The following is a 27311-nucleotide window of genomic DNA, read 5'->3' as shown; positions in this document are numbered from 1 at the left end:
TTAACTATTTAAAGCTGTAAACACCTTATTTCCTAAGAAAGTCGTATTTTGAGGTTCTGGATGAACATGAATTTTGGGGCATTAATGTTCGTATGTTAAACCTAGCATTCCCGGGATAAACTCTGGTTAGTCATGGTGTGATATTTTATTGTGGGATGTGATTTGTTAAAATTGTGTTAAGGTTTGCATCTATATTTATGAAGTTTATTGGTCTGTAATTTTTTTCTTATAATGTTACCATCAGGCTTGGGTATCAAATGAGTTGGGGAGTGTCTTTTCTTCATTTTATAAAAGTTTGGTATCATTATTTTCTTAAATGAGAGGATTCACCAGTACAATTATCTGGGCCTGGAATTTTCTGTGTGGAGACATCTTTGGCATTACATTTGATTTTTTAAATAGGTATTTCAGTACTCACATTTTCTGTTTTGCCAGTTTGGTAATTGTGTCTATCAAGAAGTTTGTCCATTTCATCTGATATGTTGAGTTTATAAACAGAGTTGTTCACGATAGTCCCTCATTCTTTTGATGACTAGGATTATCATGACATTTCATTTTTATTTCTAACATATATAATTTGTGTTTTGTGTCTTTCGTGCTAAATCTTGATAGGCATTGCTTAGTTTTATTAAACGTTTTTAAGAACCACTTCGGCTTTGTCATATGTTGGTGCAAAAGTAATTGCAGTTTTGGCCATTACTTTCAATGACAAAAACCGCAATCATTTTGCACCAACCTAATAATTTTCTCTATTGTTTGTTTAATTGATTTTCAGTATTATTTCAGTATTATTTCTTTTACTTTCTTTTTTTTTTTTTTTTGAGACACAGTCTCGCTCTATCGCCCAGGCTGGAGTGCAGTGGTGCAATCCCAGCTCACTGCAAGCTCTGCCTCCCAGGTTCACTCCATTCTCCTGCTTCAGCCTCCCGAGTAGCTGGGACTACAGGCGCCCACCACCATGCCTGGCTAATTTTTGTATTTTTAGTAGAGACGGGGTTTCACCGCGTTAGCCAGGATGGTCTCGATCTCCTGACATCGTGATCCACCCACCTCGGCCTCCCAAGGTGTTGGGATTACAGGCGTGAGCCACGGCGCCTGGCCTCTTTTACTTTCTTTTGGTTTAATTTGCTTATCTTTAGATTTGAAAATTTTCTCATTCATTTTTAAGATTTTCATGTTTTCTGCTAAACCTGTTGAAAGGTGTAAACTTTCTTCTTTGCACTGCTTTAGTGGCCCCGATTTTTTGATGCCTTTTATTTTTATTATCATTTCTTTAAATATATATTTTAACTTCCCTTGTGATCTCCTGTTTTAAAAATTTATTTTTTTAGTTGAAAAATAATAATTGTACATGGGGTACGTAGTGATTTTTCGATACATATAATATATAGTGATCATTGTGATCTCTTTTTTGACCAGTTGGTTATTTTATGGTGATTTATTTTATTTTCAAATACTTGTTTTTTCTCTAGATATACTTTTGATGTTAATTATAAGTTAATTTTGTTGTAGTCTAGAGAATGTATCTTACATGATTTCAAATTTTTAAAAATTATTATTATTATTTCTAAATGGCCCAGCTTTAGTGTATCTTGTGAAAGTCTCATTTGCATCTGCAAAGTAGATGTGTTCTCCAGGTGTTGAATATAATGTTGTATAATTAAAGTTTGGTCAACATGGTTGGTAATATCATTCAGATCTTCTTTATCCTTACTGATTTTTCATCCAATTTGTTTACCCGTTACCAACTTAGGGGTATTAAAATATCCAGTTATGTTTGTGGGTTTGTTTATACTTCTCTTTAGTTCTGTCAGTATTTTATAACTTTGTTATCAGGCACATACACATTTATTATTATTATGTTTTGAGCATTATGAAACGTCTCTACCTCTGGTAATATTCCTTTCCTTATCTTATAGATTGTTTTGTGTAATACTTCAGCTTTCTTATGACAAGTGTTTCCATGGTATATGCTTTCTATCTTTTTTCTTTCAAACTAATTCTGTCTTTTCATGTAAGTGAATCTCTTACAATAAGAGTTTGGTGTCACTTTTTTATTAAGTCTGACAATCTATGCCTTTTAATGTAGTGTTTAGTCCATTTTTGAATGTTTTGTCCATTTAATGTAAATACTGATATGATTGGATTTAGGAGCAATTTGTTGCTCTTTATTTTCTATTTATCTGCTTTTTAAAATTATTGTTTTTATTGTTGTTTCTCTGTTACTCCTTTCTTGCCTTTTTTTGAGGAGATAATCATGAATCTTTTAGTTTTTTATTTTTAGTATTATTGACATTTTATCTATATTTGTTTGCATTGTAAATTCTCAGAGTTGATCAGTGGATTACAGAATATATCTGAAAATTATCACAATCTATTTAGAATTGATATTGTATTGTTTCACATTTGATCTAGAAACCTTGGAATAGTATAGTTCCATATACTCCCTCATCCATTGTGCTATTGTCATATATATTATATCTGCGTATCCTATAATCCCCACAATAAGGTTATAACTTTTTCTTAAAGAGCCCTTTCAGTTTTTTGTATTAGACTTTTAAAAAATTAAAGAAGGCTAGAATAAATATATATTATATATCTACTGTATTATATATTGTATATATTATAGATAACATTCTATTGCTAAATATATTATAGATAATATATATTTGTAGATAATATCTCTATATAGGTAATATATATTCTATTCTTATATATTATATAGATATATAACATCTATATAATCTATAGATATATAACATCTATATAATCTATTTATAGATATTACATATCTATAAATACACATACAATTTCTAGGGATCTTCATTTCTCCCTGTAGATTCAGATTACCATTTTGTGTCCTGTCAGTCTTACAAACTTATTTTACATTTCTTGTAATACAGGTTTACTAGTGATGGATTTTTCTCAGTCTTTGCTTTTCTGAAAGTATTTGTCTCATCTTTGTTTTCAAATGGTGGTTGATGTGATTGTATTCTTCTTGTCTAACAGTTGCCTTCTTCTACCTCCAGCTCTTTATAGGTTTCCATTTTTATTGGCCTCTCTTGTAATCATTCATTTCATTGTCCTCTCTATATAATGTGTTGATTTTGTCTGAATGCTGTCAGGAATTTTACTCAAGATTGTGGTTTTTATCTTTTGATTACAGCAATTTGACTACATGGTGCCTGGGTCTAGCTTTCTTTATGTTTATTCTGCTTGACGTTTGTTGAGCTTTCCAAACCTATAAGCTGATACTGTCTGTGAAATGGGAAGATTATTATTTCCCACCCTATTTTTCTTCCTCTCCTTTTGGTACTGTAGTTACACATGCATTGAAATTTGTGCTATATCTCACTGATCTCTGAGATCCTGCTTATATTTCTTAAATCTTTTTTCCTCTTTGTTTTTAAGATTGAATAACTTGTATTACTTAGTCTTCACGTTTACAGATTGTGGTCCGGAGAATGTATCTTTTATGATTTCAAATTGTATTAAATTATTTTGTTTTGTTTTAATGGCCCAGCAAAAGGGTATGTCATGAGAGTTCCATTTGCAGTTGCAAAGTATGTGTGTTTTCCAGGTGAATTTTTTATTTCACTTATTGTGGTGTTCAACTTCAGATTTTCTATTGGTATTTTTTCTGTTTTTTAATATAAAATCCCCCATCTTTTCAGCCATCATGCATATATTTTCCCCAAAGTGCTTGAACATATTTATAATAGCTATTTTAAAGTCCTTGTCTGCTAACTCTAAAACGTGAGTCATCTCTGGGTTGGTTCCTATTGACCATTCTCTGTTTTTTTATTTTGTTTTTTAAATAAGTGTCACCATTTTCTGTTTCTTTAGTGACTTTTGATTGAATACCGGATGTTCTGAATGATATTTTGTAGAGATTCTGTATTCTTTTATGTCCCTTCAAACATATTTTCTAGCAAGTGGATATCATGGCTGGACACAAATTCCCAATCCTGTTTCTCCTGCAGTGGATATCAGCTGAAATTTCTGCTTAATTCTTTTCAGGTTCTAGCTTCTATGCTTTTACAGGATCCTCTGAGGTCTCCCTTATGCCACAAATAGAGGTGGTAAAGGTTTTTGGTGAATTTCATATGCAGATTTTGTGGTCACTGTCCTCTGCTATTTTCCACATACTTATTGGCTGATCTGATGGTCCTAGACTCAGTCCTCTGTTCCCTCAAGTCATTCCACCAAGGCTGTAGCCTTCTATTACTTGAGCTGCATAGACTGGAGAATGCCTTCTGGCAAAAAGCTACTAATTTGCAGATCTCCTCAGGTGAAGCTTTATCTTTCAGGGTAGACTCCAGTGTCTCAGCACTTCTTCCATTTTCTCAAATGTTTTCTCTCCATTGCTTTTGACATATAATTTCCTTTGCACCCATAAAATACTGCGGAGAAAGAAAATTAAAGTATTTGTACAACAAAGTTGAACTTCCTACATTGTAATATCATTACCTTTAGGCTAGATGATTCTATAAAGAAATGTTTACCTTAGATAGACAAATATAATTATTTCATATCAGATATAATTTTCAGAATTTTGAGGAAAACTCAAGTGCATGCAATCTATGTGCTTTTCCTATCTAAAATATTTGGAAGTAGCGGCTTACTTGATTTTATTAAATGCTTTCATTTGGACAACTAGTAATATTTGCTTGGAACTAAAGTATTTTACCTGTCTTCTTTATGCTTTCCTTCAAAGGATAATTGTAGGAAGAGCTATCAAAATCAAATCTTGGCCTTAAATATTTATAAGAAATGTGATTATAAAGTAATAGGAGTTTTGAAAATTGGTAAAAAATAAATAGAGAGGTGGTGGTAGTTAAAGAACTTGAATAACTCTTTCAGTGACCCCTTTTAATGACCAAGACATCAAGGCTTGAAAGTAAAGCATGCTTACCTCCATTGGCTTGTCACACTTTGCATTTCAGCAACAAATGCCTAAATAATGCAGATTTCAGAGTTATGCACTATTTCAATTTGTAGTTTTAATAATGCTATTGTTCCCATAAATGTTAATTATTAAACTTATGTGGCAAATGTATTTTTTTTTTGCGAAAACAGGATTCATGCTTAACAAGTCTAGCATCATCATCACTTAAACAAATTCTTGGAGATTCTTTTTCACCAGGATCTGAGGGAAACGCATCTGGAAAAGGTGGTTATATCTAATAATTATATCTTATATGTGAACTCTGTACTACTTAGACTCCTGTTTGTAAGAGAAATAATACTTTGTATAGTTATAAGAGAAATATATGTTTTTATGTGTTTGAGTTTTAATCCTGACTATGTAGTTAACTAACTGTGATTTTGGATGCAGAACTTAATCTCTCAGTGCCTCAATTTCCCTAAGTTATATTATTTGTCTCATAAGGTTATTGTGAAAATTAAGTGATATAGTGCATTTTAGCCATTAGCCTAGTTAATAGCCCAAGTGGAGTGAGCACTTAAGGTAAACTACTGTTATGTATGTGTTGCTGTGATATTCTTCAGGACAACATAATAGCTAGGTGGAATTTTAAAGTGAGACTAAGCTAGATTCCAATACAGGCACAATTACATAAGCAAAGTAACTAACCTTTCTGACCCTGTATGTTGATCTTTAAAATGGGTAAAATAAGAGTAATTTGCCTTATAGGGTGTTGTAAGAATTAAACATGTAAAGCATTTACAGCAATACCATAGTAAGCACTTGGTGTGATATGTGAATTGTTAACATAATTTCTTTTCTTAGTGATATGTAGCTTAATGAAACCTAAAAGACATAGCTATTTCTAGGTCTGAGATGTGTAATGAACATTTTAGTGCTTACTATGTAGTATCATTTTTGTCATTTTACAGATGAGAAAAGCTGAAGTGCAGTGACTTAGGGAAACATACCCAAGGTCAGTGATGGAACCATAGTTAAATCTTGAGTTCCAAAGTTCTTGTTCTTTTCACTGAACAGATTAACAGCTCCAAAGAATCCAATAGTGAATTGAGTGATTTTAAGCCCATCTTACCGCAAAACAAATTCCAAAAAAATGGTCATAATGAAACCAACAGAATTAAGACTTTTCACAGTAAAGATTCAGGTTTAGCTGCAAGGTGGACGTTGGTAGAACTGAAAGTTGGTGATCCCATTCCAAAATGTGGTAAAATCAGAATAGTAGAAGCAATTCTATAAATGCAAAACTGAATCTTCTTATGCCAGAGCTTGAGCCTGTTTCTTGGAGCACTGAGAGGATAAGCAATAGGCTTGTCTTTATTGCCCCTTATGGTATCAGAGGAAGTACTACATCTTGGTGAGATGAAACTCATTAGAGACTGTGTAAAATTGCATTAATTCTTGGTTCTTTCTGCAGCTATACAATTCAACAATTGTACTACTAGTAACTGTAGTAGCCTAGAGAGGTGTGACACCTTCTTATGCAGCGTGTTGTTCCAGCTAAGAAACTCAGGCTTTAGAGTTAAACAAGTATTGTCATCTCACTTACTTGGTTTGTATATCAACAAGCTCTTTTGACATGTCGTTGTTTTAGGGTAGTTATTCCATTCTGTTTATTAATATGCTATTTTTCTAAGTACTAGATTTGTTAAGTGCTTCATTAGTTAAGCCTAGACTATTTTTTTTTTGTAAATCACTTTCGAAAAGAGTTTATGCAAGTTTAATATGATAAGTTTTCTTCATATTTTACAAGAAAAGAGTTTATAGATAGTCCTCATTTAAAAGAAAGTAAATGAATCAAGTATTTACCTTATTAATTCAGAAGGGGGTTTTAATGCTATTACTCTGTCTCAAAATAGATCCAAATGAAGAAATCACTGAAAACCATAATTCCTTGAAATCAGATGAAAATAAAGAGAATTCATTTTCAGCAGACCATGTGACTACTGCAGTTGAGAAATCCAAGGAAAGTCAAGTGACTGCTGATGACCTTGAAGAAGAAAAGGCAAAAGCGGAACTGATTATGGATGATGACAGAACAGTTGGTCCACTACTATCTAAATCTCAGAGTATCTTAATATCTACCAGTGCAACAGCATCTTCAAAGGTATTTGTAAAAATTCATACTTTTCATACTACAGCTTAAAACTTGAAATAGAACTTTAAGAAATTTTATCTTCTGTATTATATACTTCTGAATTACCAGTGGAAAATTTATCTTTTGATAGTGATATTGTATTGTCACATGGTTCTTACTTAATCCAATAAAATTTAACTTTAAGGAAAGTTTGTAGTGAATATAATGAAACCCAGTGTTTAAAAATTATCAGAGGTGTGTGATCATAATATACTTTTAAATGTCTCAGAAATGCATACTCATAGTGTATATGTTTCCATAGGTCTTCATATTTTAAAAATATAACTGTCTGGAATAATTTCTGAGATTTTAAATTAGAGTTATGTTTTTGGATATTGTTTTAAAACGTGTTAACAATTTTAACAAAAATCTTAAAGAAATGTTTATCAACATCTGTGCTTCTTTAAAATAGATGGTTATCATCAGGAACATTAGTATTATTATTCGTATTTGATCCTTTGTCTTTATTTCCTAATTTTCAAAATAATGAACTGGTGCCCTGGCAACCTCCAGAGGTGATGAAGTTGCTTTGTTTTTTCTTTTTTCAATTCATGTAAATTTAATGGTTACAAGTGCTTTTTTGTTACATGGATATATTGTGTAGTGGTAAAGTCAGACTTTTAGTATAAACTAAAATGTACATTGTACCCATTAAGTAATTTCTCATCCCGCACCTCCCTCTCACCTTTCCTAGTCTCCATTATCTATTATTCCATACTCTATATACATGTGTACACATGATTTAGCTCTGACTTGTAAGTGAGAACATGTACCATTTGACTTTCTGTTTCTGATTTATTTCACTTAAGGTAATAGCCTCCAGTTCCATCCATGTTGTTGTAAAAGATATTATTTCTTTTCTGTGTGGCTGAATAGTATTCCTGTGTGTGTGTGTGTGTGTGTATACACATTTTCTTTATACAATCATATGTTGATGTACATTTAGGTTGATTCCATATCTTTGCTATTGTGACTAGTGGTGTGATAAACATGAGTGCAGGTATCTTTTTTATATAATGATTTATTTTCCTTTTGGCAGATACTCACAGTGGGGTTGCTGGATTGAGTGGTAGTTCTATTTTTAGTTCCTTTAAGAAATCCCCAAACTATTTTCCATAAAGATTGTACTAATTTACATTCTTACCAAGAGTATACAAGCATTCCCTTTTCTCTGTGTTCTCACCAACATCTGTTACTTTTTAAACTTTTTAATAATAGCTAAATATTCTGACTAGTATAATATATCTCACTGTGGTTTTAATTTGTGTTTCTCTGATGATTAGTGATGGTGAACATTTTTTTTCATGTTTCTTGGCCACTTGTATGTCTTCTTTTCAAAAAGTCTATTCATGTTTTTTGCCCTCTTTTTAGTGGGGTTATTCGTTTTTTGTTGTTGTTGTTGAGGGGAACATTATTATTCTAACCTTAAGAAACAGATATGTAATATGTAGGATTACTTGTCCCTACACTAAATTGTGCCTGAGTGCTATACTTTAAAAATTTATGGTGTAGCATTTTCAGTCTTTGTTTCTCCTGAATTTGTCATTATCTCTTGTAGCTGCAATTAGCTAGCAGCTCTGTGTATTTATTATCAGCGGAAGAAAACAGGGCTAGCTGAAAATTTGTGTTTGAGCAATACTTTTATAACATAAAATACAAGCTTTTCTTAAAATTGATGAAGGAGGTTCATTAAGTCATGTTCCAGGTATATCATCCTTAGCTAATTTCTTTAGGAAAAAAACACTACTGCTAAGTTAGGGATGTGTTTATTATGTCTGTGCTCTCACTTTACCACTAGCATCCATCAGTCTGTGTAAAGTAGAAAAGTTGTTCCTTAAAAGAAGAAAGGATATTCCGGAGTTTATAGACAGGATTGTAGAATGTCTAATAGAGGCAATTCTAAATTAGAACAGGCATTTCATATGTAACAAGTAAGGTTGTAACTTGTTTCTTTTGACTGGACCCTTGGCTTCATTCTTACTCTCTACTGAATGACCTTTTCTAAACAGAAATATAATCATTCTCCATTGAAGTCTTTTTGTTGGTTTCTCATCACAAGAATTCCATCCAGACTCCTCATCGCTGCCTAGTGATCTCACCTGGTTCTTCCCTGACCCCGTCTTCCTCCGCTTTCCCTGCCATTCACTATGCTTCAGCTCCATTCACCTCTTTCTGTTTTTCAGAGATAACAGGCTCCGTCCCTTCTCAGGCTTTTACCACTTGCTGTTTCTTTCTTTCATAGACCTTCCGGTGGGCCCTTTGCACTCTTAGCTCTGATGTCAGCCCCTCAGGACAGCCTTCCCTGACCAACTTCTTTAAAGCAGCTCCTCAGCCCCACTCTAGTCATTCTCTGTCATTGCACACTATTTTATGTCCTTCATGAGCCATGTTTGCTTATATATTTATTTTTGGTCATCCGTCTCTAGAATTTAATATTCTTAAGGGCATTTTATTCGCTGATTTGCTCCCAATGTCTACTGTGTTTGACACATAGTAGATGCTTAAAGAATAGTGATTTACTGGCAGTTTGGCTTCTAAGCCTAAAAAGGATAGTTGTCATGAATAAATCATCTTTGGCATTTTCTGTTTAATAGAAAACAATTGAAGATAGAAATATAAAGAATAAAAAGTCAACAAATAATAGAGCATCCAGTGCATCTGCCAGGTAATAAAGTTACCAATATTTGTCATTTATGGGCTTGCATTCTAGCAAAGCTAGTTTTAATTTAACTTTCATAAAGTAAATTTCATTTGGTGTTACTGTATTTTCTTTTTATTTCCATTTCATAAAATGAAAGTAGTTACTTCATGATAAAACCCCTTGGTTGATGATATTATTTGAAATAAAGTAATTTATAAAAAGTAAGTCTATTACTGATTGTTTTAGTGCCTGGAATGTTTATGCAATACCTTTGCTCTCCAGGATCGTCCTAGGAATATTTTTCTTCTTTCTTAATGTCAGTGATTAGGGATTCTTTGTGCTCCAGACTGCTTCTGGAATAGAGCTTCTTTCTCCTACTTTTCCTGAGACAAGCAATATAAAATGGTAATAAAGCTGAAGTCTAGCAATGATAGTTATTCATTATCAAGTATCATTGTCTAACATGAGAAATTGTACTGAAAGCCTTCAGAATCTATGAACTAAGTAGGTTTATTAAAATGATTATCTGTATAGCTTCATTCACACCAATGATAATGAATGCATAACTCATAAGTGCTAATCAAAAACCTTCTGAATCTTTAAAATTATCGTTAGCCAAATTATCATTAATCAAATAAAACAGAGCTAGCAAGCTTTTTCTGTAAATGGCCAGTTAGTGCATATTTTAGGCTTTGTAGGCGATACAGTCTGCATTGGAACTACTCATTTCTGCTATTTTAACAGGAAAGCAGCCACAGGCAAAACTTAACATGAATGATTACAGCTATGGTGCAATAAACTTTGTATATCAAAACCAATGGCTGGCCAAATTTTCCCACCAATCCCTGATATAGATAGTACTATTCTTTCTAATTTTATATTTGGAATGCTTCATGTAACAAAATGATGAAAGAAAATATTAAAAGAGTGATTATAACCTACTGTATTGTTTTTTCCATGTAACTTGAGAAGTGGTCCATATTTCTTAAGTTTCTAATTACAAATATTTAAAAAGAGCAATCATTTTAAAGCTATATAACTTAAAGTTATAAAATTTAAATTATGTTGAAGGGGACATATTTAAGTTATGTCCCCTTCTACATAATTTAATATTCTTTGTATACTAAGACTGTACATTTTACCTACATCATTTTCAAAGTAATTATAATTTGTTAAATTATAATGTAGTTTTCAATTTTTTTTTTGAGATGGAGTCTCACTCTGTTGCTCAGGCTGGAGTGCAGTGGCATGATCTCTGCTCACTGCAACCTCTGCTTCCTGGGCTCAAGCTATCCTCCCACCTCAGCCTCCAGGGTAGCTATGACTACAGGCATGTGCTACCACGCCAGCTAATTTTTTGTATTTTTGGTAGAGACAGGGTTTCACCATGTTGCCCAGGCTGGTCAACAGCCCAACAGGGTGAGCTCAAGTCATCCACCCACTTTGGCCTTCCAAAGTGCTGGGATTACAGGTGTGAGCCATCATGCCTGGCCAGTTTTCAAATATTATACGTGCATATTCTAACAGATCTCTCTTCTACCAAATGCAATTGTAATATTTTGTCTTGATTCATTTGGATCTTTTCAGATTAATGACCTCTGAGTTTTTGAAGAAATCTAGTTCTAAAAGGAGAACTCCATCGACAACTACCTCTTCTCACTATTTAGGGACTTTAAAAGTCTTGGACCAAAAACCTTCACAGAAACAGAGCATAGAACCTGATAGAGCAGATAACATAAGGGCAGCTGTTTATCAGGTAAAAAAGGCAAATATTTTTAAGAGGAGAAGAATGATCACTTTCATAAGCCTACACTGTTTATAAAGAATAAAGTAATCCTGATAGAAAATGATGGTTTAATACTTAAATTTATTGAGAAAGAGTTTCCTTTTAATACATGAGTAATCATATTTTACTAAATTATTTGCTTCCACACTTTGCATAACTGACCATAGTTGTTTTTAAAGAAAGAATATGCCATTGCAATTTATAGAAATATAGCACAAGCCAAAACATTGTAAAGTCTATATATGTTTTCATTTTTTTCTTCTTGAAGTTTATATGAACAAAAGGAGTTATTATGAACAAAAAGTTATTAAATTTTTTCTTTCCTGAGATGTTGTTAGGCGTACATAGAAAAAAGATTGTATTAATTTATTCACAATTCTAAAAGTCTTTTTTTGTCTTTTTTAAAGTAGAATAGTATACTTTAGAAAATTGTACATGTGAATTTCAGAGAAAATGTTAATATAAAGAATTCTAATTCACTTAAGAAATTTTAAATATTATATGACCTTTTTCTTGTTCTCATAGGAGTGGTTAGAAAAGAAAAATGTATATTTACATGAAATGCACAGAATAAAAAGAATTGAAAGTGAAAACTTAAGGATCCAAAATGAACAGGTATTCTGACATATAGAAGTAAAAATGTTTTGGATTTTTATTTCAGTAAAATATCCCTGAATATATAACTTTTCTAAATCAGCTTTTTAAATGGCAAAATAACTTGTATATTAAAGAAATGATTTCTGGTTTTACTTCTGTTTTACTTTATACATTTTAGTTTGATATAACTGTTTTACATGAAAACAGATTTTAATTTTGTATATGCATAGGATAGCTTTGTTCCTGCTGATTATGAAGTTATTATTGTTTATGAGCACCTAATTCACTTTTAAAAGTTGATTTCATTTAGAACTTAACCAAGAAGGCCAGGTACTGTGGCTCACGCCTGTAATCCCAGCACTTTGGGAGGCCAAGGCAGATGGGATTCCTTGAGGTCTGGAGTTCGACACCAGCCTGGGCAATGTGGTGAAACCCCATCTCTACCAAAAATACAAAAATTAGCCAGGGATGGTGGTGGGCACCTGTAATCCCAGCTACTTAGGAGGCTGAGGTGGCAGGATCACTTGAACCCGGGAGGCGGAGGTTGCAGTTAGCTGAGATCGTGCCACTGTACTCCAGCCTAGGTGACAGAGACTCTGTCTCAAAAAAAAAAAAAAAAGGCACGACAAGATAAAGGATCATTAGACACTAGTTAGCCTTCAATTTTCCTCTTTTCTCTCTTGAATTTTATAAGTATCTTCAAGTCCAACCCCTACCTGAACTCTTGATCTGTATCCTTTCCCATTGAATGGAGGTGAACTTTTGTTCCTGTCTCTTCTGTACTGAGTCTCTTCCTCTAACTCCTGCTTGTACGCTCAGTTATTTCTTATCTTCTAAAGTCAAACTTCTGGACAAAAACTCCAGTGTGCTGTTCAGTACTAAAAATAGATTTAGAAGAAAAATATTTTCCAAAGTGAACTGCACGATAATGCGTCAGTAGTGAAGGGAGCAGCCCTCCAGGGGGCGTGCCTGTCTATCTGTTAACCACGTTCATAGCAGTATGCTGCTGTGGTCAGTGCCATACCCCTTCGCATTTGATTTTCGTAGCTCTGTGAGGTAGATAGTACTTTGACTTCTAAATTATGTTACCCCAATGTTAAGGTTTTATGTCATTTAATATTGAACAATAAAGCAAACAGAATATTATGGGATTAGATTGAAGGAAGTAAAATAATAACATAACTTGCTATACAGTCTCCAACCTATTTTTCAGTCGAGCACATACTTTCAACATTTGGGATACATTTGTGCAGTAAGAACTTTATGTTTTGATACTATTCAAAATTAAGATTTAAACCAAAAATCTGCATCTTACTGCATGGCTTGGCCAATTTGCCTTACTCTAACTTACTTTAGAAGCCCATAACTTTACTGATTTTTTTTCAAATATTTTATTATGAAAATTTGACTATACCACTTAGCCTATTACAGTTTATTTTGATATAATTTGTTTAGTACACTTTCAAAAATAATAGTTGACATCTTTCTCATTAATAGGTCAATATGTGATAAATGTTTTTAGAAAAGGACGTTTTAAAACCAATGAATAATTCAGATAACATTCTTTGTAAATTAACTTATCTAAGCCATTCTAAATCAATTACCTACTTTGAAAGTTAATTTCTAAGTATAATGAATATCAGAGGACTAAAGATAAATGTATATGTGTATATTTATACCTAGCCATATTTGTGTCTATGTATATATACATATATATGTATATCACTCTATTATTTTTTCCACTGTAGAAAAAAGCTGCTAAAAGAGAAGAAGCATTAGCATCATTTGAGGCCTGGAAGGCTATGAAAGAAAAGGAAGCAAAGAAAATAGCTGCCAAAAAGAGGCTTGAAGAAAAAAACAAGAAGAAAACTGAAGAAGAAAATGCTGCAAGAAAAGGAGAAGCACTACAAGTATTCAGAACTTTGCACATCTTAATTATTTTAAAACGTTTGAAATCCAAATTAATGATTAACCATATTTTTATTTATTTTCAAATATTCACAGTAAGAAAATTATTCTGAACTTTTTCAGGCTTTTGAAAAATGGAAAGAGAAAAAGATGGAATATCTTAAAGAGAAAAATAGAAAGGAGAGAGAATATGAAAGAGCAAAGAAACAGAAAGAGGAGGAAACTGTTGCCGAGAAAAAGAAAGATAATTTAACTGCTGTTGAGAAATGGTAATCCAAAATCATAAATATTTTGATATATTTTAAATTATAGTAACACTTCAGGATTTTATAAAATTTATTTACTTGAAATTTAGTAATGCATTTCAATTTCATTACTGTCAAAGATGTACTAGGTAATCTTTATTATGTATTTTCCTTTAACTCTCCAGTGTTTTATACTATGCTCTATAGGAATGAAAAAAAGGAAGCTTTTTTCAAGCAAAAGGAAAAAGAAAAAATAAATGAGAAAAGAAAGGAAGAACTGAAAAGAGCTGAGAAAAAAGATAAAGATAAACAAGCTATTGATGAATATGAAAAATGGCTGGTAGGTATTATTTGTCAATGCACTTTTGTCTTTTTCATGTACCTTTTGTGTCTTTTCTGTCCCTAATTCTAATTCTGTTTGCTCCAGACCTACTGATCATTTCTACCTGGAATCTGCTTTGTTGAATTCAAGCTCTCCTCCTGCATATAGCAGATTTTCTTTGATTTAGTCATTTCTATTAATGTTTCTACTATTCCCTCAAACACCCAGGCTGAAAACTTGTTATAATCTTCTTCCTTACCTGTATCCCCACATTTACCATTTACTATTCATGCCCATTCTTCCTTTGCTGTGATTCTCACATCTAACATAGAAAGAAGACAAGTTTACTATTGAGGGTACTACGTGGTGGAACTTGGTCATGCCAAAAAGTAACACTGAACTTAATAGTGAGAAAATTATTCCATCTTTTATTCTCTTTTGATGTTTCTGATGACCTCAAGGAGAATCTCTTATTTAGGAATTTTTAATGAAAGAGAGCAGGTTTGAGGTTTAGGAGGAGCAATAGCTAGCTGAACCAGATAGGTGTATATATTTGATTTCACTTTACTTATCTTTATAAAAGTTACTTTTTGTTGATGTCAAGCAAAATATTATTTTCCATTTTAGAATATCAATATAAATATGCATTTTGTCCATGTTTATATAAGTAATACATTACTATGAATAAATACTTTACATAAGTAGGTAACACATTCGTATGAATAGTTAACATATTCATATGATTCAGCAACCAAAATTATAGTATTTTTGCACTAGAAGTCTATCCAGTCAGGTTTCCTATCAAACTTTAAAACAACTCATACCAATCAACTAAATCATCCAGGTTATTTTTGATTTGCATTTCTCTGGTTAGAATTGAGCTTGAATATCTTTTCATTTGTATACAGGCCATTTATCTATTATTTTCTCTGTAAATTGTCATTTCATAGACTTTGCACACTTTTCTATTAGATTGTTGGTTTTTTTTCCTTACTGATTTCTAGAATCTTTTGTTTTGTACTGGGGAAATTAGCCTATCATTTTTTATATGAGTTGCAAATATTTACCCCCACTATATTGTTGGTTTCCCGGCTTTCCTTATAGTATCTTATGCCATGAAGAATTTAAATTTTAGGTGTCAAATTTATGTGTTTTTTTTTTTTTTGGCTTTTGATTTTCAAGCATAGTTGAAAAGACCTACACAATTTGAGGTTAAACAGAATTCTCTTATTTTTCTTCTAACAACTTTGTGACTTTAATATCTTAATGTTTTAACATTTGTTCTGCTTGGAATTTGCCCTGATACATGGTGGGAAATATGATTTCAACTTTAGTTTTTCCAAATGTATCCTTTATAAAGTAGCCCATTTTTACCCATTGATTTGAGGTGCTACTTCTGTTATATGATACCTTCTCATGTTTTCGGGTCTGTTTCTTAACTTTCTGTTTCATTGGTCAGTCTCGTGATTCCAGTGCCACACTTCCATTATTAGGCTTGATATGTCTAAATATCTGCTTGGATTCATCTCCCTTTATAGTTCTTCTTTCACAGTCTTTCTGACCAGTCTTGTTTATTTTTTCCATAAACTTAAGAATCAGCAGTAGTTAGAAAGGTACATGGGACCAAAATGAGCGATTTAAAGATAGGATAAAAAGATAAAACAATAATAAACTTAAGAAACATGCCAGACCAACATAAAGAAAATTGTAGAACTCTCCTGAACAACACAAATGAAGACTTGAGAAAATGGATCAGAATTGCCCATGCACAGAAACACACTTAACCTTATAATGATGTTATAAGGATGTCAGCTCTCCCTGAAGTCATTTAATGCAATCTTAACAAAAGCCAACAGGATTTACTCTGTGTGTTGACTTTAGTACTGCTATATGCTAATTCGATGCAGAGAAATAGTAATAAAATAAGGTAATCAAAATTGGTTCAATTTTGAATGAAAAAGGTAGTGTTTCATGATGATTTCCTTAAGTTAATCTGTTAAATAATGCTATGTTCTAAAAAAAAATTTAAAGTCCACTTATATTAAGAAGATGTACACTGACTGCTAGTATCAGTTAGGGAAATTAGATGTAAACATTTGAGTTTTCCATTTTAATTCCATATCTTCATGAAAATGGAATAGAATTTCTTTAATAAGTCACATTTAGGTATACTGTTTTTAATTATAGCACTTAATTACATTGTCATTCTCATCAGTCCTCTGAAGAACAAGAATTCCTCAAAGACCAAAGACAAAATAACATGTTTGATATCTAGTAAAATGTCTGCAAATATAGTACACCTATAAACACATAAACATACATGTTACAGATTGGTTCTCCTTCTTACCAAATTCTTATTGAAATTTGTTTGCAGATAGAATAGAAAAATTGCCCCTGTATAGAAGTCTAATGACTTCAGTTTTCATGGAAAACAACATCTCAAGCTTTTTATATACAAACTAGTTTGAACAGTAAGCATTTGGTGGGTAATTGCTTTAGGGGAAAGTTAATAGCCAAAGATCAGGTAAGACTAAAATATTTTTCTTGCCAATTACCAGATTAATTCATCATTACCTTTAGTAAGAAAATAAGCAAAAAGCTCAGTTTTCCACAGATAAATGTCTGAAGGACTTTTTAACAAGGTTCTTTTAATTACTATCAAGGTGACTATTGATTCTTTTGAATTGATATTACAGTTAATATAATTGTCTATTTGCTACCCTGGCTTTACAGCTCCCTGCTAGTAAGATGAAGCATATTTCAAGTTACTGCCCCCCCATGTTAAGTGAAATTACAAAAAGAGATTTATTCAGTCAATTTCTGTGGACACAGTCTGGTCACTGCTTTTCTTCCGCCTAGCTAGATGGTCTGTCTCTAAAATATTAAAATGATTGAAGATGATCTAATTACAGCTTTGCTTTTCTCAATTAAAATTCTGAAAGGAAGTTTCCTCTTTGCCTTATTAGAAATAGCAAGCAAACAAACATGCAAGCATTCTTATGACATGGAATGAGGATATGGGTGTTAACATTGACAAAAAAAAAACAAACCTCCCACTTCACTTTGTTTGTTACATGTGAATGGAAAGCTTGTCCTGTATTGCCATATTATTCTTGTGGCATTTATATATATACTGATGAAAAGATGCATACATACCTAATCATTTTCCATAATGCCTTTCCTCCCAAGCCATCAACCTGCAGAGGCAGGTTTCACTAAGGGTTTTCCTGCTCCTTGAGGAATATGAGAAAAATACCAAGATGAAGAAACCACCAAACCTTATAGTGTTAGCAGAGACATAGAGGGACACCTGGTGCCCCTCTTCCATTTCTTGTCTCCTGCCTTCTGCCAAGCCTTGGTCACAATCCAAGTTGTAAGATGGAAAGACCAGATCCTACTAATATTTCAAGTATTATTATACTATAAAATATTATATCCCATATTTTTATTCCACAGATGAATTTGAGAATCATTTCATTTCCCTTCATGTCCTCCCGTCAAAGAAATAACTAAGTATCTGCGTATTAGACGTATTAGACTGCGTATTAGGCGCAGATACTTAGTTATTTCTTTGACGGGAGGACATGAAGGGAAATGAAATGATTCTCAAATTCATCTGTGGAATAAAAATATGGGATATAATATGAGAATAATATGAAGTAGGACTATCCCTATCAAGCAATAAAATATAAATTTACCATTCCACTTCTGTGAATCATCATTATTTCTACTGTTCTGAATTGTTCCCATCATGTTCCAGGATACATAATCTTCCATAAAAATACACTCTCTGAACTCTGCATTTCTCTCTGTCTGTGGGCCTACTTTTGTCTGCTTTTCTTTATAGTGAAACATCTAGAAAGTTTTACTTATACTTCCTTAGTTCCTTATATCCTTTTCATTCACTTCCCACTTCAGTTTTGTCTTTGTCCTCATCACTACACCAAAATCACACTTTGAAAGTTACAGGTTTGCATCTAGACGGTCTATTGTGTGTTTCTGTCCCATTTCAGAATATCTCAGCATTCTACAGTGTTGATTTCCTCATCCTGCAGCTGTCACCTCCTTTGGCTGTCATGCTTCCCTGGTGTTCCCCTCACTTCTCTGCCTGGCTTCTGTGTCATTCGTTGAATTCTTTTACCTGAGTTCTGCATGTTAACATGGCCTGCCAAGCCCCATATAATCTTAGTCCTCATCCATTTTTTTCTCACCTGCTGCCCCTCTTCCGTTTCTTGTCTCCTGCCTTCTGCCAAGCCTTAGTCACAATGGATATTTTTGTTTCCTCCCACAGCACACATTTTTTTTCCCACTCTCAGCGCCCTCACCACTACTGTTTGCAAGCAAAGCTCTTCCCCGATATTTATCACGAGTGGCTTCTCTTATCCATCATGTCACACTTCAAAGGGACTTTCCCTGAGTCCATTTTTTGTTGAAAGTAAATACTCTTTTTTATTCCTTCTCATAGTTTTAAAACATGTTTCAGAGAAATTCACACAATTTGGAATTATCTGTTGTTTATTTTCTTGTTTGTTTCTGTCCATTTTGAAAGTTCCCTGGGGGACAGGGACCATGTCTGTGTGTTGGGATTTTAAAAAATTATTTTTATTTGCAAATGACACATAAAAAGTGCACATATTTATGGAATACAGTGTGATGTTTCCATCTACATTGTATACATTGTGTAACAATCAGAAATGACTCACAAAGGTAGGCAAAATGTTTGATGCAAAGATATTAATATTTATTATAGGAAAGTACACAAATTACTAAAAATTAAAGGCAAATACCATACATTTAAATGGGCCAAATAATTGAGCAGAAAATTTACAAAAGGCTAAAGAAATGTTTGAAAATGTGCTCAAGTTCAATAATAAAGAAACATGAGGCAGAATTTTTAACTATTTGTAAAAAATTTGAAGTATCTCATACTGTCATGACATATTGAAACTTTGCACCCAGTAAATTTACTTCTGAGAATTTGTTCTCACGAAGTCACCACCAACTTATAATAGTTACTATATTTGAGTTATAATTATAGGTCTTTTTTTGTATTTTATACAATTCTTTTTTAATGTTTTCACTTTTAAAGTTTAAAAAATTAAGTGATATTAATACTTGCAAATTGACAATGTTTACTAATTTTTTTCTTGCTTCCATTTTTTGTTTGTTTGTTTTTTTGAGACAGGGTCTCACTCTGTTGCCCAGGCTGGAGTGCAGTGGTGCAATCTCGGCTCACTGCAACCTCCACCTCCCAGGCTCAAGCAATCCTCCCATCTCAGCCTCCTAAGTAGCTGGGACTATAGGTGTGCACTGCCACACCTGGCTAATTTTTGTGTTGTTTTGTAGAGATGATGTTTCACCATGTTTCCCAGGCTGGTCTCGAACTCCCAGGCTCAAACAATCCACCCACCTTAGTCTCCTAAAGTTCTGGGATTACTGGCATGAGCCACCATGCCTGGCCCTACCTGTTATTTCTTTATGATCTGTTAAACTAGGAAGTGATACATAAATATCCTATAATGGATTATTTTGTTCTTCAGCAAGCAACCTGATTTGAAAATAATAATCGTATATGTACATAAATTTATAGTGTTCTATTTTCTCTTTAGGAAAATAAGGAAAAACAAGAAAGAATTGAACGAAAACAGAAGAAACGTCATTCCTTTCTTGAAAGTGAGGCACTTCCTCCGTGGAGCCCTCCAAGCAGAACTGTGTTCGCAAAAGCGTTTTGACAATTCTAGTTCTTACATTATTTAGTTATTTATCGGTTTGCCAATATTAGCCATAGATTTAAAACCATTCAATTATTTATAGTTAGAGGAATATATTTTAGTTAAATGCCAGACACTCCTGCTGACAATGAAAGAAATAGTTTGGAATGTAATCAGTGAAAGCATTTTTTTGAACTGTAGATAAACTGCCTCAAACAAAGACCTAATAATCAGATTGTTTTTACCATTAAGATACATAAGATTTTATCATGTCCTGATAATTCTTATGGTGGAGTGATTCATGATCTTTTTCATTAAGCTCTGTATGTTATTTAAGTATATTTAATTCCAGTAATAAAAAGGAAATCATCTAGGTACCATAATGATAGAAATTATTCCTTTTGTGGATGATTGTGAATCTAGATTCAGATTTTTAAATGAAGGGTCGCTGGGAAGTGCGCATATATTATTCCTTCTGAAACTGATGTTTAGCTCAAAGCAGTTGCATTTGTACTGTGCAAGTTAGAATTTTCATCAGTTGAGGCAGTAGTTCAGTAGAACTCTAATCATCAAGGCTTTTTATTTAAGAATTTTGCCTTATGTTTTAATATGAGTGTACTTTATCTGTTCCAGGCTTATATGACAATCATAGGTACTTTATAATGAGTCCACCTCTGAAATTTTTCTTTCTGAATTCTATCTCACTTTATTATTTCAGTGATACCAAAAGACATCAATGTCACAGTAGTGATATACTTATGTATTGGTTATGGAAATTCCACAGGAGTTCAAGGTCATTATCACTATAATTATTTTCCAGACTAAAGCCATAAAGGTGATTTAGGCAATTATTGTCATCTTAGCTAGTCCTGTTTTATAGCTTATATTCAGCAGACAGCTGTATGGGAAGGTAAATATGTTGACAATGTCCACAAAGCCTTTATTTATTTATTTATTTATTTGATCTCTGCATGTCCTCGTAGTAACTGGTCTCATACTTGACCTGGTCATCTGGTTTAAGACAGACCAAGTGTATGCTCACGGAGCTGAAATGCATTAGTCAGTTGTGCAATGAGGAGATGATGGATGAGAATATACAGTTCCTATTTATTGAGCATCTAATATATAATCTCTACTGGACCTTTACAAATGTATTTAACATCTTTACAACAACTTTTCAGGGTAGGTGTTACCGGCTTCATCTTACATATAAAAATACTGACGCTCAGATAAACCAAGTAACTTACCGTCCATCTGGAGTGTGCCTGAGTTGAGATCAAACGGGATTCAGTACGTCTGACTGAATCTGCCTCCTTCTGAAATCTCTATGCTCTTTTTCACACTTCTCTGTAGCCTCAGAGACTGCCAAGTTCTGTCAAGACCTCTGCATAATATCAACATTACAAACACGTTTTAACTTTTAGAGCCTAAAATCATGTATTGTTATCCAAAGATGATCTTTCTCTACAGAAATAGCTGCTTGTTCTTAGAGATGGTGGAGGTCATTAAATCTATAAAGTGAGATAAAAATCCATAAGATTTCATGAGTTACTCAGGCATCTTATAACTACTATCAGAATATCAGAAAACTCAGCAAGTTATGTGACAAAGGCTTTGAGATGGTCACTCCAGACGTTCCACATACTGAGCGTCAGCCTTCTTGCTGCAGTGCATGTGCAAGATAAGATGTCATAGGCAGCTTTGTAAGATTGTATCAGTGCTATAGACAATTAAGAGACATTTCATAGATAAAACTAGAACCCTTTCTATATGGCCAGAACTGTAATACTTTATGAAATTGATCTGATTATCAGCAATATGTAGTATCAGCATGGAATTTAGGACCTCTCTTACTCATTCCTGTGTCCCCCATAGTACCAAAAACAGTGCCTGCCAAAATAGATTAAGTGTTTATTGTATTAGCTGTTTAGAGCTGAAAAGATATTTACAAATTCCAGGGAAGTAAAAGGAAAAAAACTGAAAAAGATACAGCTACTTTTGGGGATGTGAGATCATGAATGTGTATCTTATAGATTTCACATTATTTATTTACTTTCCAATTATTTTCTTCTACATTATCATATTTAGTGGCTAACCGTTATTACTTCTTAGGTTGTTGTGAGAACTGAGTTAATTAATGTGAAGTATTTGACACATAATAAGGACTTAAATGTTCATTGTTGTCATTATTGATTTATTACCATGAGCCCTACATTTCCCCATTTCATGAGTGTGAGAACATTAACATAGACAGGGTTGATAATGGTTATTTGACATTACACATTTTTAGGAAGAAGAAATTTCTGTCTTGCTGGCCAGTCCAGGCTGTAACACTCAAAACAAAAAAAAAAACAAAAAAAAAAAAACAGAAAGATGCCTTGTATTAGGGCCTTCCTAAAAAGGAAGCTGAGTAAGTATTAATTTCTTAGGATTGCTTCTGAGGTAGGATGAGGTGTTTGCATAGACCCAACAAGTCATTCACTTCAAATTTTTTTTGTCTTACTATGATAAATAACATATTATTTCCTGTTTACAGCAACCTGCACTGAAATTAACTAGTTGAATAAAATCACCTCTTCTAGCACAAATAAAGCTGAGTTCGGGGAGGTGGGTGAAAATACAGTACTGTTGTTTACTTCCTAAGATCCAAGGGAGAGAATCAAGCTTGGTAATATTCTCTTGAATATACATTTACCTATTTAAAAGGTATGATTTTCCCATATTTCCTTAGGAAGTATGTCATGTCAATATAGATATTTACTCATTAGGTTTACATTAATTTGTATTATAAGGGAATGTTTAATTCAAATTAAGGACATTAAAAGTATATAGACTTTCATATAAAAGTTCCGGTTTTATAAATTGCGTTGATCACTTAAAGAATGCAGAGATCTCAAAGTAAAGAAAACAAATTTTATGAATATTTTAAAACATTACTTAAAACAAGTTTCCTTAGAAAGCACATTTGTGGATAAATTTAAATATTAATACTAAAAAAGTAGTATACAGAATTTAAATTTCATAATAATGAAGAAAGTGGTAATGCTATGTAACTTAAAAGATGCAATATGGCATTTTAGATCAAGAGGTTAAAGTTTTAATGAAAGAAAGTAACGATTTATGGGATAAAAATATTCCAGTGGTTTGTATTTGCTTCATACTTCAAAAGTGTTAGTCCATTTATTGTTTAAAGTTATATTGAAACTGATATTTTCACTGCTGCCAAAGCAGTACCTGACAGTAGATAGGTATCCACAGTCTTATGTTCCTTAGAGTTATAGAACTATGCCTCTGAAAGGGGTTTTAATACTTTAATAAACCTGGCCTAAACTGTTTTATTTCTAAGTTGAAGAAACTGATTGTCAAGTACTTTGACTTGTCCAATCTCATACAACTAACTATGGTACATCTAGAGTTAGATCTCAGTATCAGGGGTCCCAGTTGTATTCTGCTCACCATTCCACAATTTCGATATTGATAAAACTTTCACACTAACTTTTGAACTGTGGTTATTATTAATTTAGTTGATTCATGTCCTCTTATTCATCTCCTTACTCCTCCACTGCTGCCTTCATAACTGTCCACCAGATCAAAGCTATTTGGGTACCTACACTTTAAAGTGAGGGGAAATAATGAAGTTTCTTAAATCCTGTGTCATGGACTAAGATACAATAAAGAAAAGGAATTTCACAAAGTAGGGGAAATTACGTGTTAGTTATAATCATTCCCAAGAATAAACTAGTAAAAGAAACTTAGATTTCCCTAATTTAATCTTGACTCCGATTTTGATAGTGCTATATAAAAAGGTATTTAAACCCATATGCTTCCTTTTACATAAAAGAAAGATATCAACTTTCCTAGTTTGCATTTACACTGGCTAATAGGATAATAAAATGCTGTGTAAATGTTAAACTGGAAGTTTCTCTGAGTTATTTTTACTTTAAAATTTCATGTGATTATGCCATTTTGAATATGTATATTACATGTAATTGTATAATGTTAACTTGGGTAGGCAAAATTCTTGGTATTGAATTTAGGATGTTTTAAAAATTATTATGAAGATATTAATGTCTGCTTTTTGATAGCATATTTTCATGTAATGTTTAGTGTATTAAAATCAACCATTCAAGATTTATTTTATTGGGTGACACTATTGACTGTGTTCCAAAATGCCCATAGTGTTAGGAAATGTGGTGTGAGTTTTATTTGTGGGCTAAGGATAAAATAATCATATTATGCTAATATACCTTTTATTATAAATGACTAAAAATTTGGATATAAAACTGATGTTTTACTACACAAATTACAGAGAGAGATAATATAATTATATAATTATTAAATAATTAGAAAATGCAAGTAAGCAAAAGTCACCCATGTTCCCAGTTCTCATCTCCTGAAGATAGTTATAACTAACATATTATTTTGTACTCTTCCTGTTAATTAGTTTCTAGTGTACTTTCTCCTGTAGCTGAAATTAAGCTGAGAAAAAAGGAAGAGATAGTTCCTCCCTCCTCTTTCTCTCTCCCACTCTGTCTCTCTCCTGTGCTGTGTGTATATACAAATATGTATGCATATATATATATATATAATGTACATAATATATATAAAATACAAATACTAATGTGCATATTTTCAAACATACACATATTTTTTATTATTTGAAATAAGAATGAGATCAGACTACATATTTGGTAGCCAGATTTTTTTCACTCAGTGATATATCATGAACGTATTTCCATGCTAATATAATTTTCTAATAATTTTAGATGCTGTAACTACAATTTCATTGTTAATGGGCAATTTGTTGCTTTACAAATGGTAAATTATATGATAAATAATATGATCATTATTCTTGTAGCCAATATCATTATTAGAAATGATGGACTGCATTAAAGCTATAAAATTAAAAAGAATTTATAAATGTAAGGAGTTATTCAGACATCTTGTATCTAGTATTACAATATCAGAAAACTCAGCAGGTTATATGACATATACACTTTGAGATAGTCACTCAGAAGTTTTCACATACAGGATTAACCTTGCTGCAGTGCATGTGCAAGATTAAAAAAGATGTCATGGGTCACTTTGTAATGTCATATCATTGCTGTTGATAAATAAAGGAAATGTTATAAATAAAACTAGATGCCTTTTTATGTTTCCAGAACTATAAGACATAGAAGGTGAGTTGTTTAATGGGTATAGAATTTCAGTTTTTGCAGGATGAAGAGAGTTCTGGAGAGCACTTGCACGTCAGTGAGAATGTATGTAACACTACTGAACCCTACACTTAAAAATGGTTAAGATGGTAAATTTTACGTATATTTGGCCACAGTTTCAAAACCACAAAGCAATAATAATAATGCTTACTTACTTGCTCATATAAGAGAGATATAGAGAAGACTTCTCCCCTGATTATAGAATGTCTTTTGTTTGGTCTGACTGGACCAACTTGCTCATCTCAGATGAGTCATCATTGATTCAATTACAGTTGCCAGGAGAATGTCAGATGCTGAAGGACTTAAACCTGGATTGAATACTGAGTAAGAAAGCAACAGTTCAAGTAAATCTCCTAGTAACTCTTCATTTCAGATTTTGTTCTTGAACCCACTATATTTTTGACATAAGCTTTAGGGTTCTTGTTATGCTTTTAAAACCAAATCGTATTATGATTTCTGGGAGACTTGTAGTAACCATACACAATAATGGAATCCATTCACTTGAAGTAGATATGATGAAATGAATCCCCATCTAGAGGTTGAGTTCAGTTATATTTCTGTATGCATGGCCATATAACTTTTAAAAATAACTCCATGGTGTTCATGGATCCCCTTTGAGGAAAGTCTACTGTGATTCCTACCCATCCCACACACAGTGTAACTTACTCTTCTCTACACTGTTTCCCTACCCTAAATAACTGTTATTGAAAGCCACACCTTTTAAAGTGTATACGTCTATTTTCCAACTTAAATGAGAGCTGTATGAGGACAGGAACTATATTTTCCGCATTTTGACATTTCTAGTTTATCAGTTGGTTCTGGATAATCTTTGGCTGATAGAATAGTAAGTTAAAAGTAAAATATAAAAATAGTGCATGAATATGGCCAGGTGCGGTGGCTTACACCTGTAATCCTAGCATTTTGGGAGGCCTAGGCAGGCGTATCACCTAAGGTCGGGAGTTGGAGACCAGCCTGACCAACATGGAGAAACTCCATCTCTACTAAAAATACAAAATTAGCCGGGTGTGGTGGCACTTGCCTGTAATCCCAGCTACTAGGGAGGCTGAGGCAAGGAGAATCACTTGAGCCTGGGAGGTGGAGGTTGCGGTGAGCAAGATCGCGCCATTGCACTCCAGCCTGGGCAACAAGAGTGAAACTCTGTCTCAAAAAAAAAAAATAGTGCATGAATGTTTGTAATGCGTGTATATTATATATATGAACAGGACTTTATAGATAAAATTTTAGAAATTTTATGAGTATTAAAATGGAATTATAAATTATAACTTACAGATAGAAATTTGACTTAAATATTACATTAATTTTTCAGTTTCAACAAAATAATTCTTTAATTGAAAAACCGCATATGTATGTATCATTGCATTAAGTTGGGAAAGAAAATAAGCTCACCTATATTCTAATATTTACAATTAAGTAGATTAAGCCCCATCCAGAGCACTATTTTTTTTCTGTCTTGGTGTCCTTCCTGTGGCAATATTAAATTAAAAAAAAAAGAAACAAGCCCAGTGTTTACTGGTTCATTCAGTCTAAAAAATGAATCCCAGATAGAACTATCTTTTGAATAGAGCTGTAATTCAGATATACCCAAGCGTGGATGCTGAAGGCAAGGTCTACAGTGATGCTTCAATCCTGGTGAACGGATTGCATGGTTGCTTGTGGCTACTTTTTTCTAATTTTTACTTTAGGGGCTCTTCCCACACCCTGAGCTATTTTTCTTAAAATATGAATTTGTTTCTAACACCAGATTTTTCATTTTAACAGACACAATTAAAAGAAATATTTGAC

The 27311-nt window shown here is 32.8% G+C and overlaps 1 protein-coding gene across 6 annotated transcripts in view; it reads left to right on the top strand.

Moving 5' to 3' along the window:
• The window catches only part of MAP9 (microtubule associated protein 9), a 35548-nt gene extending 10118 nt beyond the window's left edge, over window positions 1-25430 (top strand). For all 6 annotated transcript variants that reach the window (XM_034959308.3, XM_034959306.3, XM_008976155.4 and 3 more), the window contains exons 6-14: window positions 5080-5173; window positions 6805-7052; window positions 9677-9747; window positions 11311-11479; window positions 12035-12124; window positions 13855-14016; window positions 14138-14283; window positions 14467-14599; window positions 20191-25430. In XM_034959308.3, coding sequence (XP_034815199.1) covers window positions 5080-5173; window positions 6805-7052; window positions 9677-9747; window positions 11311-11479; window positions 12035-12124; window positions 13855-14016; window positions 14138-14283; window positions 14467-14599; window positions 20191-20313 — 1236 coding nt within the window. In that variant the 3' untranslated portion in view covers window positions 20314-25430. The remainder of the gene's footprint in view (window positions 1-5079; window positions 5174-6804; window positions 7053-9676; window positions 9748-11310; window positions 11480-12034; window positions 12125-13854; window positions 14017-14137; window positions 14284-14466; window positions 14600-20190) is intronic.
• Window positions 25431-27311: the final 1881 nt, after the last annotated feature.

The sequence above is a fragment of the Pan paniscus genome, chromosome 3, assembly GCF_029289425.2.
Source record: "Pan paniscus chromosome 3, NHGRI_mPanPan1-v2.0_pri, whole genome shotgun sequence".
In the NCBI taxonomy this organism is placed as follows: domain Eukaryota; kingdom Metazoa; phylum Chordata; class Mammalia; order Primates; family Hominidae; genus Pan; species Pan paniscus.
The sequence above is the reverse complement of the archived record's forward strand: the minus strand, read 5'-3'. Positions and strand labels throughout refer to the sequence as shown.